The following is a 12,962-nucleotide window of genomic DNA, read 5'->3' on the forward strand; positions in this document are numbered from 1 at the left end:
TTCTGGTTGCAATCATATAAGGACATGATTGCATGTGAGGGAATGTAGAGAAGATTGGAGTGGAGTGTTTCAGTGATGAGGAAGGAGAGACTGCATGTGCTGGGTTTGTTTCCTTTTGAGTGGAGGAGGCTGATAGAGGTATCCAAAGTTATGGGGGAACATAAGTAGGGTAGATAGTAGTAAACTTTTCTCACAGCAGTCCTATGTAAAACTGGAAGCTTTAAGTTTAAGGTAAGAGATTGAGAGGAGGAATTCTTTGATCCAGAGGGTGGTTGGAATCTGGGATGCTCTGCCTGGGGGGTGCTGGAGATAGATACTCGAACACTTAAAAAGTGTTCAGATGAGCATTGAATCACTAAGGCATAGAAGGCTAAGGACCATGTGCTGGTATATGGGGTATGTTCAGATTGGTCTGTGGCCATGGTGGGCCAAGGGGCCTGTTCCTGTACTGTATGACTGTGCCTCCAGTTCTCAGTACTTGTGATTAGTTTCTGTCTAATAAAGGTATAACAGGTAAAGACCATCAGATGGAAATCAAAAATATCTGCAGATGCTGTAAATCTGAAATAAAAACAAAGTGCTGGGTAACACTCAGCACGCCAGACAGTATCTGTGGAGAGAGAAACCACAGCTGCTGACTGCCCTGTTGAGTATTTCCCAGCATTTTCCTCCATTGTCTGGAGTTGGGTCACAGATGATCCATGATGTTATTGAATAATGCTCAAGAGAGTGCATAGCTTTCTCCCACTCCTGTGTTGCTCAGTCGAATCTGGTGTCAAGAATCAAATTCCAGCCCATATCTTCTTTCTTAAGAGCTCAAATTCTGGTTCCAAGTAATCTGCCATGTGCTATCAGCAGCTGATTTTACCACAGTGGTGAGTGTTCAATGGTTCAATCAACTTTCAGAATGCAAAACAAGCTTATATTAAATGCATAAAAACCACACCCCCTCAACCCCTTCATTAAACAAGTGGAGTAGCTTTTCATTCTGTTCTCTAAACATCCTGTGGAAGAATTTGGCAAATGCTTTTCATAAAAGTGGTCCTACTGAAGAGGAGGATTATCTTTATGTGAACAAGGGCTTATTTCTTTTTCCCTTCATTAATGCTTTATTGCTGATGTTAGCAGTCTGGAGGCAGCGTGCAACAGCTTGAACTGTCTTGCCAATAACTACGAGTTTGCAGTCTCTTTCGAAGACTGAAGATGGCTTCTGCTGTAAAGGGTTAATGGTACTCACCCTGATGCACTAGGGAGCATTGCTCGAAGAATGTAATGTAATTTTCAAGCAAAGTGCTGGAAAAGTTGTTTCTTTTATTTGTGGGATGTGTGCCGTGACAATGCCAGCGTTGATTGACCATTTTTAAATGTTCTCAACAAGTTGGTGGTGAGACACCTTTCCACTTGTCGCACTCTTTGTAGTGAAGGCAAAACTATAGTCACAGAGTCATAGAGCAATACAGCACAGATACAGGCCCTTCGGCCCAACCAGTCAATGCCGACCACCCAGCCAGTCCCAATTTCCAGCGTTTGCCCCATATCCCCCGCCCCATCTGTATACCCGTCCAAGTGCTTCTTAAGTGATGCTGTTGTACCTGCCTTAACCACTTCTTCTGGCAGCTCATTCCATATACTCACCACTGTCTGCATGAAAAGTTGCCCCTCAGGTCACTTGTAAATCGTTCCCTTCTCACCCTAAACCTATCCCCCCTCATTTTGGACTCCCCTACCCTGGGGAAAAGACTGTTACCATCCACCTTATCTGTGCCTCTCATAATTTTAAACATTTCTATAAGGTCGCCCCTCATTCTCCTACGTTCCAAGGAATAAAGACCTAGCCTGGCCAACCTCTCCCTGTAACTCAGGCCCTCTAGTCCTAGCAACGTCCTCGAAAATCTTTTCTGCACTCTTTCCAGTTTAACCATGTCTTTCCTATAACAGGATGACCAAAACTGTACACAGTACTCTAAGTACGACCTCGCCAATGACTTGTACAATACAGCAGGGACACAAGCCCTTTGGCCCAACTAGTCTATGCTGACCACATTGTCCACCCAGTGCTAAGAAGGGAGTTCTAGGATTTTGACCGAACAACAATGGAGGAATAGCTGTGTATTCAAAAATCAGGATGGTGTGAAAGTTGAGGAAATACACTGTTCCCATATCCCTGCTGCCATGTGCTCCTAGATGGTAGATGTGGTGATTTGACGGGTACTGTCAGAGAAGTGCTTCTTGTAGTGGCAACTGTGGGGCCCCAGTGATGGTGGGAGGGAAGATTTAGAGAGCAGTAACTAGCTGGCTGGACCAAAAACTGACCAAGAAAGCAATTTTTGACACTGGGTAAAAAAAAATGTTCCATTTCACAGGGTCCTGGTGGTGATGGAAGAGGTACTCCTTCATCAGTTTTAAAATAATCAACTGTTTCAGTGAGTCATTGCCTTCAGAAATCAAACACAGGTTTAACTTGCTCTGCCCAGTTAAAATTTCATTTGGGAAAAGAATTGATATTCCATGAAATCATTTGGAAATGATGTGTTTTGTGGGATAATGCTCGGCAGGCACAGTAGTGTAGCGGTTAGCGTAACACTATTACAGCGCCAGCGACCCAGGTTCAATTCCAGCCACTGTCTGTGAGGAGTTTGTATGTTCTCCCCATGACTGCGTGGGTTTCCTCTGGGTGCTCCGGTTTCCTCCCACATTCCAAAGATATACGGGTTGGGAAGTTGTGGGTATGCTATGTTGGTGCCAGAAGTGTGGCGACACTTGCGGGCTGCCCCCCAGAACACTCTACACAAAAGATGTATTTCACTGTGTGTTTTGATGTACATGTGACCAATAAAGATATCTTATCTTATCTGTCCTTCCAGGTTGGTGGAATGTTTGACACTGTCCAGCGAAGTACCCAGTGGACCACAGATTGGGCTCTTTTGCTACTTCAGATAATTACCTCAGGAACCGTTGATGTGCAGACAAATGTGTATGTATTTTTTTGAAAAATGAGACTGGTTAATTGCTGGATAACAATTTCAATATGTTGCAATTTTATATTTGACTTACAATGCAGAGAATGAATGCATTAGTGATTACTTAGAATGTGTTTGAGACTCGAAGTTTCCTGTAGAGGAACTTATGCATTTGAATTCACCTGGTATTGGCTTCCGAGACTCGCAGTGATAAATCGTGGTGGTTGGACTTTTGTTGATCCTTGATGATCCAGTTATATCAGTGGGCTCCCAGACAGAGATTTCTACAGTTCCCTCGTCAAGGTTACAGCAAGCCCTTTAGAAAACACACCACCAGTCATTGTCACTCCACATCTCACCACCACCCTCCCTTCAGGAAATGATATCCTCGTAATGTTTTCAGTACCATTCAGGCTCAAAAGTGCAATATAAAATTGCAGAGGCCTGTTATCCAAATAATACAAGTGGTTGTTAAAGGTCCATTGGGATTGTTTGAAAAATGTAATGTTCAAGCAAAGTGGTGGAAAATTTGTTTCTTTTATTCATGTATGATTCATGGCTTCTTTTATTCCTAAATGACTTATACGTCACACACCTTTGAAAGCTAGGTTATCTCAACATTATCACAATCGTAGGAGCTTGCAGTGGGCAAATTGCCTGTCATGATTCCTACATCGCAAAGCTGACTGAAATTCAAAAGTATTCATTTTCAGAGGACTAGAATATAAAAGCAAGGATATAATGCTGAGGATTTATAAGGCATTGGTTAGACCACATTTGGAGAATTGTGAGCAGTTTTGGGCCCCATATCTAAGGAGGGATGTGCTGGCATTAAAGAGGGTCCAGAGGAGGTTTATGACTAGGATCCCGGAGATGAAAGGCTCTAGGCCTGTACTCGCTGGAGTTTAGAAGGATGGGGTGGGGGTATCTCATTGAAACCTACTGAATATCGAAAGGCCTGGATAGAGTGGACGTGGAGAGGATGTTTCCAGTAGTGGGAGAGCCTAGGACCAGAGGGCACAGCCTCAGGATGGAAGGATGTCCCTTTAGAACAGAGATGAGGAGGAATTTCTTTAGCCAGAGGGTGGTGAATCTGTGGAATTCATTGCCACAGATGGCTGTGGAAGCCAAGTCACTGGGTATATTTAAAGCGGAGGTTGATAGGTTCTTGATTAGTAAGGGCATGAAAAGTTACGGGGAGAAGGCAGGAGAATGGGGTTGAGAGGGACAAATAAATCAGCCATGATCGAATGGTGGAGTAGACTCGATGGGCCAAATGGCCTCATTCTGCTCCTATGTCTGATAGTATTCCATTAGCTGTGAAGCATTTTGGTATATCCTCAGAGGGATACAACAGGTGTATATAGATGCAAATCTTGCTCAAAAATTCTTCAGACATTCTTAAGGAAAGCCTTACATATATTTATCTCCTTTGTGCATCCATTTCAGGATCTCCCAAAGAGCTTTACATGCACTGAAGATTCTGAAATGTTGGCACCATTGTAATATGGGAAGCATAAGGATCAATTTGCACACTGCAGGTTCCCACAGGCACTAACAAACCAAATATTCTGTTCTTCTGAGGTTGATTAGGGATGATTACCAGCAATAACAACCCCGCTCATTTTTGCAAAGGAAAGCCATGTATTGAAACAGTCACTGCTGTCCGTGTGGCATTGCTCTTCCTCTCCCTCCATTAAGCTGTGGTAGAATTACTAGGATGTGGTGCAATTGACCTTTCTCTTTGCCTCCCTCAGTGAGCTCTTCACCACTGTGCTAGACATGCTGGGTGTGTTGATAAATGGGACCTTGGCATCAGATCTGTCAAGTGCCTCCCAAGGAGGATCAGAGGAAAACAAGCGAGCCTACATGAACTTAGTGAAGAAATTAAAAGTAAGTCTGATGCACCAAGCGTGCAGTATTATGAGGTAGCTGTTTGATTTTATCCAGGATATGAGTGTCACTAGGGCTATCGTTTATTGTCCACCCCCTATTGCCCTTGAGTTGAATGGCTCGTAAGGCCACTGCAGGGGGCATTTAAAAATCAATCATATGCCATGTGTCTGGGGTCAAATATAGGCCAGACCAAGGAAGGATAGCAGATTTCCTTACCAAAGCACATAGTTGAACTAGATGGGGCTTTTAACAACACTCTTTTAAGTGCTCTTGATGTCTAATGTGTATAAACCTCCCCACGCATACGTTTATGCATGTGAGTGTGTGTTCACATTCTGTATATGTTTCCTGAATATTTACAGTCTTTTTCCTGAATGGTCGCTGTCTTTTTCCCAGGGTAGGGGAGTCTAAAACTGAAGAGCATGGGTTTAAGGTGAGAGGGGAAAGATTTAAAAGGGATCTGAGGTAACTTTTTCATACAGGCAGTGGTGGGTATATGGAACGAGCTGCCAGAGGAGGTGGTAGAGATGAGTAAAATTACAACGTTTAAAAGACATAGGTTCATAGATAGGAAAGGTTTAGAGAAATATGGGTTAAACGTGAGGACAGCACGGTAATGTAGCAGTTAGCATAACACTATTACAGCGCCAGCGACCTGAGTTCAATTCCCGCCGCTGTCTGTAAGGAATTTGTACGTTCTCCCCATGTGTCTGCATGGGTTTCCTCCAGATGCTCCGGTTTCCTCCTACATTCCAAAGACGTACAGATTAGGAGCTGTGGGCATGCTATGTTGGCGCCAGAAGCGTGGCGACACTTCTGGGCTGCCCCCAGCACATTCTCAGTAATGCAAAAAGATGCATTTCACTCTGTTGTCACAAACCAGCAACAAAAGAAACACACTGAGCATGATTCAGTGTTAAAAACTATTTTATTAATCACTACTTATGATAATACGTAAAATAAAAGTTAAAAAAAAAATGTTAGTATGTTAGAATTCAAGAATGTTAAACCTCGAACGTTAACCCCAAAACTAAACTCTTTGTGTGTGTGTGTGACAAAGTCCAAAACTCCCAGTTCCTGAATGGTTCTTAAAGTTCAGTTCCGCAAGCCATAAGGTGAAACATGAGCAAGGGCTTCTTCAACAACCACCGTTGTCTGAAGATAAGATGTAGATGTAGAAAAACATAGAGAGAGTACATACGAAATCCAAATGTTCCACGATGGAACCCAAACGACACTTCAGTGTTTACTCGGTAGTGACTTCCTCACCCCGAAAAGCATCCGAACCGTGGTCGTCCACACACAAATACCTGTTTCCTTCTACAGGTCAGCAACAAAGTGAACTCCACCGGATTACTTCCAACTTCCATACATGGATTTCAGTGGCAAACACAGTTATTGTTTCTCATCCATCGATAGAGAAAACAAGCAGGCTGGTGTCTCTCTCCCTTCTCTCTCTCTCTCCTTCTTCTTCTGACTTCTTCAACAACGTCATTACGTCCTTTATCTTCTATTGACGTAAGCACGCCCCACACACACATACACACACACTCTCTATCTTAAAGGGACTTTCACTGAGTCCGTAACACTGTGTTTCGATGTACATGTGACTAATAAATAAATTTCTTATTTCTTAAATGGGACTAGTTCAGGTAGGCAACTTGCTCGGCATGGACGAGTTGGGCCGAAGTGCCTGTTTCTGTGCTGTATAACTCTGTGAGTCTACAATAAAAATATACGGTTTGTAAGAGAAGAAATGGGGCCGATCAGACACCAAGAAAGAAATTTCCTTGTGGCAGAAGAGAGTGTGGCTGAAATACTAACTATGTAGTAAAAGGCACTTGGCACTTGAAAAGGAACTTGGACAGGTACACGGATAAGAAAGGTTTAGAGGGATATGGGCCAAACAAGGGCAAATGGGACCAGCTTGGATGACCATCTTGGTCGGCATGGAAGCGTTGGGCTGAAGGGCCTGTTTCCGAGCTGTATGATTCTCTGATTCCATGACTCTTAAGTACTATACAAGGAAGAAGATGCTGCAGGAGTCTCAGCAAAGGGAGATGTAGTCAAGACTTCCATGGGCCGAAAAATGATGATGAGCATGTGCTGGAAAGTCGAGATAAACTTGTGAGGATAGATCAACTGATTTCAGATGGGGTGTCATCTAGGTTGTTGAGGGAATTAAGGAAGAAAGTTACAAAGGCCGAGGCCATAATATTCTGAACATCTATAGATTCAGAGGCAGTGCACGAGGGCTGGAAAATTAAATGTTACACTCTTTTTGTTGTTTTATTTTTCAAAGTGTTTAGTTACTGATTAGTAATTTGCTTTTGAAAGTTACCAGGGAATCACAAAGTTTGCTCTCGGTTCTTGCCTGTGAGTGAATCACATTCTGACCAACTCTGCTTCTGGAGGGCAGACTGGTGGCTTGGACAGCAGCTGAAGAATAGTTGTTCTGCTGTTGAAGTAATAGCAGGCCATTTATTCCACTAGATATCAAGAGCCACACCGTGCTCAGACAGAGGCATGTTCTGTATGATCTGCCTCTTGTATATCATCTTATGCTTGCATTGAGGATCCTTGGCTGGATGGTTTTGAGTAAAGCCTCTGTTCTCTTATGCCAGCAAGTTTGGGGCCTCTACTTGCATAAAGTGGAAGTCAAGAATTTGCTGACTGCTAACCTTTCGTGCTGTCTTGCATGTGCTCTCAAACCATGACTCCTGGTGGAATCCGCTGAGAGCATGTTGGAGCATCTGTTCCCAGCACTTAAGACTAGAGAATCCACAACTTATCAGGTGACTTTAGTGCAGGAGAACAACTGTTAGGGGATGAATACCAAGATATTTTAATTTTTGTTTAGAAATTGATTTTGATGAACTTTTGATTACCAACTATATTAAGAGATAATGGAAGAAGTACCTTATGTGGGCATTTGGTCACACATATCTGTTTAGTATTATTGTCACATGTACCGAGATACAGTGAAAAGCTTTTGCGTACCATCCCAACAGATCATGCCATTACAGAATTATATTGCGGTAATAAAAAGAAAACAGAATGCAGAGTATAGTATTGCATTTACAGATAAAGTGCAGTGCAGGTAGACAAATAATGTGCAAGGCCCACAATGTGGCAGATTGGGAGATCAAGAGTTCATCTTTTAGCATAGAAGAGGTCAGTTCAAGGGTCTAATAACAGTGGGATTGAAGCTGTCTTTGGGTTTGGTGGAATGTGTTCTCAGGCTTTTGTGTTTTCTGCCTGACCTGAGAGGGGAGAAGAGAGAATGACTAGAATGGGATGGTCCTTGATTACGTTGGCTGGATTCCTGCGGAAGTGGGAAGTGTGGATGAAGTCAATGGACAAGAAGCTAGTTTGTGCAATGGACTGGGCTGCATTCACAACTCTCTGCAATTTCTTGCAGACTTGGGCAGAGCAGTTGCCCTACCAAGCTGAGATGCATCTGGATATGATTTTTTCTATGGTGCAATGTATAAAAATTGGTAAGGTCATTGGGGTCCTGCTGAATTTCCTTAGCCTTCTGAGGAAGTAGACATGTTGGTGTGCTTACTTGGCCGTAGCATCTATGTGGCTGGACCAGTTCAAATTGTTGGTGATATTTATACCTAGGAACTTGAAGCTCTCAACCATCTCCACCCTAGCACCATTAATAAAGACAGGGGTGTGTACTCCACCCCACTTCCTGAAGTCAGTGACCAGCTCCTCTGTTTTGCTGACATTGAGGGAAAGGTTGTTGTTGTTGACAATGAATGGGGAAGATGTTATAGGGGCTAAGTAGCCTATTCACTGTGTAACATCACTTTATCGCTTTCTGCACCTTTTTTTTCCCACCCCAGATAAACTGTGGCTGGTATTCTCGTTGTGCAGTAAGATGTGGTCAGATTGCGAGCAGGTAAATCCACAGCAAGAGATAGGGATGTCTGTGGGAAGGGAGTGTTAACTTAGAAGGAGTCTGTGCTTTCATCTCTGACACCTGTACAGATGTGTGCTGTTTTAAACTGGAGCTTGACTGTGTCCCCTTACAAGGTTCTGAGAATGCCTTTCTAGTAAGGGAGAGACAGCCAAATAAATAGTCAAAGTGCCGACCCCAATTTAAAGGGCACCTTTTTTGTGATTCATGTCAGTGGTAATGGCAAATAGTTAATACCATTTGTTCAGGGTAGGGGGAGTCCAAAACCAGGGTAGAGGAGTTCAAAACTAGAGGGCATAGATTTAGGGTGAGAGAGGAAAGATTTAAAAGGGACTTGAGGGGCAACTTTTTCACACAGAGGATGGTGAGATTGTGGAACGAGCTGCCGGAGGAAGTGGTTGAGGCAGGTACAATAGTATCATTTAAGAAGCACTTGGATAGGTACATGCCGAGGCGGGGCTTAGAGGGATTTGGGCGGAATGCAGGAAATTGGGACTAGATGGGTGGGCACCATGGTCAGCATGGACTCGTTGGGCCGAAGGGCCTGTATCCGTGCTGTCTGGCTCTATGACTGTATGACAATACCTTTTGTCCAGTTACAGATATTTGTCCAGAATGAAAAAGTGGTGAGCAATTAATCTTTTAAGCCATGATTTTTGCCTTCAAGTAGCTGACTTGCAGCCTCTACTTCTGCTTCAGAATTGAATTGTAAAAATGGTTCATGCATCATTATGAAATGTTTGCTTCTCACTTCAGGGGAGGCATTTAAAATGAAACCATCACTGCCTCTTTTAAAAGTCACAAAGGAACTAATTTCCTGCAAAAAAAACAATGTGTTTATGTGCATTATCCATATGTGCCTAATGATTGTACAAGCCTATCTCAGGAGATTTCTGCTGATTAGGTGTCCCTCCGTGTGTGGACAAGCTTAATCTCTTGTCTGTGTATCCTCCATAGGATTGAAATGGCTCCTCAGTCATGTCTGGGGAAAAAAAAATTAAAAACTCATTCTCTTCACATTTGACAGTACAGTCTCTCTGATTGCTATTTCTGTTTTAGCCTTGTGGTACTCATTGGGTGGGTCTGTAATATCAGTGCTTCTTAGTTCTCTGGTTTTTATTTTCTTTTCACTGACGTCCCAGGTGAACTGCCTTTGGCTGGTGTTTCTAATGTTGGGGGAGAGGGCGACCTGGTGATAATCATGGAATACCAACTCCCCATCCCCCCTGCTCACCCTGAACAAAATATCCTGTCCCTTGTTAAACTGCTCGCCCACTGGAGCCATTTCCTCATTCCCAATGTTTCTTGTTGATCTGCCCAATCCTTTCACGACTCACTGTGCTCTCTGTCTCTTGTGTGTCTTTTATTTCTTTCATTGTGGGTTGCACTGTGATGCGGCAGGTAGGGCTGCTGCCTCACAGCTCCAATGGCCTGGGTTGAATCCTGACTGGGCTTTCTATGAGGAGTTTGCATGTTCTCCCTGTGACGATGTGCATTTTCTTTGGTTACTCTGGTTTCCCGAATCCAAAGACATGCTGGTGTTAGGTCATCTGACTACTGTAAATTCCCCCGTGTAGATGGGTGGTGAGAGAGTCAGGGACGTATTAATGGGCATGTATGAGAGAACGAGAAATAGGGAAGTAATTGGGGGAATGAGATTGCTCTGTGTGCTGGCCTTAACTCAAGAGACCACATGATCTCCTGCGGTGTAATGAAATATGAGATAAAAACTTCTGCTTTTAATATCAAACATGTCAAGCTAAAAATGTATCCCTGGTTATTCATTGAAAAACTTATGTGTAGTTATGTCAGCATAATCAGGAACTCAGAGCCAGTAGGGTGGTCTACTGGGCAGCAGTGATGCCTGCCCTCCTACATGGAATTGGAATTGGTGTATTACTGCCACATGTAATGAGGTACAGTGATAAACTTGTCTTACATACCGTTCATATAGATTGATTCATTACACAGTGCACTGAGGTAGTACAAGGGAAAACAATAACAGAAGAATAAAATGTAACAGCTACATAGAAAGTGCAGTGCAGGCAGACAATAAGGTGCAAGGTAGATTGTGAGGTCAACAGTCCATCTTATTGTACTAGGGAATCGTTCAATAGTCTTAAACACCGTGATTAAAGCTGTCCTTGAGCCTGGTGAATTATATGCTTCTGGGTTCTGGTCTATTAGAATAAGACACTGGAGAGGTTCTACCAATGTTGTCTCACTGGTTTTCTAGAAGATGGTTTTGGCTAAAGCATCCTGCCAGAAAAGATCCCAAGGCAATGAAAAGGGAGGTGTAAATCCTTCCCAGGGGAAGTATGTTACATATAGAGCCCAGTTGTGTGGGCTGGCAATCCCATGCTCTCTGCCTGTGCACCTGAAGGTCAGCTGATTCCACTCTCAGACTTGGCATACTGCTTGCTTTGACTGCTATGGCTATAAAGCTGCTATATCACTGAACGTTAACCCTCCAGGGAGACCAAAGGAAATACATGTGTTTAGATTGTGGAGATCTAGTCCCGATCACAAGAAGATTTCTCTGTGATACCCTTGGGTCTCACTACCAAGAAAGCAAGAACAAGGCAGTTAAGAAAAAAGTCCAGGTGCCAGACCATTTATGAAGAGAACTAACAGTCTTGAGATGAAGCAGATAAGTATGACTGACTGAAATTTATAATGCACCTGTCCCGTTATGTTTGTGTAATGCTTACCAACATTCTTCACCAGTTTTGTTTTAATAGCCCTTATTTCCTGTCGAAACGTTAAACTTTCTTTACTGGATGTTTGTATTTTTCACTTAAGTTGCAAGTATTGATGATAAAACCTGAGAAATTTTAAACCACTGTTACCAGATCTCAAGTACTGACAACTAAGCTTTCTTCTCCTCCTGATGTGCACCCAATCTTTCCCCCTCATGCAGAGGAGGTATTTGCATAGCCTTTATCTGATCACTTAAGTCACAAGGCAAATTGCCTACTGATCTGGCTCTGGAGTTTTGAGGATGTGGGAGCCAAGGCCAACATTTGATGATGTTCCCTAGTTGTTCTTAAGGTTGGGGTGAGCTGCAGCCTTGAACTCTGCAATCCTTCTGGTGAAGACGCTTCCACAGTTCCAGGATTTAGACCCATTGATGATAAAGGTACCCAAACTGGGAGACTGTAGCAGTCAGGGAAGTCTAAACGAGTGGGGGCTTTCCTCTCGAGAAAAGAACTGGCTGAGTAATGGCCTGATGTTTTTAAGTTTTTGAAGGATTTTGATGGACACGGAAAAATCAAAATAAGAAAGAGAAAATTTTAAAATCCGCCGATGCTGGAAGTCTGAAACAAGCAACGAGGCCTGACATGAGCTTGAGGAATCCCACTTCATCTTCTGTTGATTCACACTGCAGCCTTTGGACTCGATTTCAATTTTCCAAATTTGGGCGACTCGCTCTTTATGACTGTGCAGGTCCTCCTCAGGTTATGAACGCCCAACTTATGGATACCCCGTACATAGGAGCGAGCATTTGGGAGACCGGCAAGATGGATGGGGATGGGCTGGAGGGCTGAAGGCATCTTCTGCTGGCTGGGAACAGGGCACTTCCCTGTGCCTTCTCTCCCCAACCACCCACCCCCCTGCCTCCCCAAGTCGCAATAATCAGGGGCTGGGTCGAGCAGAGCTGGGCAGACTCACTTGCTCACTCACTGAGTCAGTGAGGTGGGCTGGCGGCCACTCTTTCCACCCCTGCTTGCTCCCTTGTCACTGCTGTTCCTGTGACCCTCTCCCACACACTGCTTCTGTTCATTTCCGACTTATGAACAGTTTGAGTTACGGACAGTTCTCTGGAAAGGAACACTGTCATAACCAGGGAATAGCTGTATCAGAACTAGCCATTACTGCTTTTCATCATTTTGGCTCAGCTTTTCTTATTCTATTTGTTTGCTGGACATGTCCCACGGCCTCACTATTAGCAAGATGTTACACAGGTAAAGAAGGTTAATGTGCTTGAAAGTACATCCATTAGCCCTTTTGGTCTCACCCCATCAGAGATATCCCCCTGTCCCTCCCCCACCTTCTCCCACTGAAAACTAACTTGTTCTCCCTTTCCCAGTTCTCACCAAGGGTCCCAGACCTGAAAAGCTCTGTTCCTCTTTCCACAGAAGCTGTCTAATGTGACGAATGTCAAAGTTGAGTTTATT

The 12,962-nt window shown here is 43.6% G+C and overlaps 1 protein-coding gene across 1 annotated transcript in view; it reads left to right on the forward strand.

The window, feature by feature from the left end:
* LOC127571939 (mediator of RNA polymerase II transcription subunit 12-like protein) overlaps window positions 1-12,962 on the forward strand; it is a 499,625-nt gene that overhangs the window by 405,110 nt on the left and 81,553 nt on the right. The window contains exons 34-35 of the mRNA XM_052018705.1: window positions 2,865-2,974; window positions 4,718-4,853. Of these exons, the coding sequence (XP_051874665.1) occupies window positions 2,865-2,974; window positions 4,718-4,853 (246 nt within the window). The remainder of the gene's footprint in view (window positions 1-2,864; window positions 2,975-4,717; window positions 4,854-12,962) is intronic.

The sequence above is a fragment of the Pristis pectinata genome, chromosome 6 (assembly GCF_009764475.1).
Source record: "Pristis pectinata isolate sPriPec2 chromosome 6, sPriPec2.1.pri, whole genome shotgun sequence".
Classification (NCBI taxonomy): Eukaryota; Metazoa; Chordata; class Chondrichthyes; order Rhinopristiformes; family Pristidae; genus Pristis; species Pristis pectinata.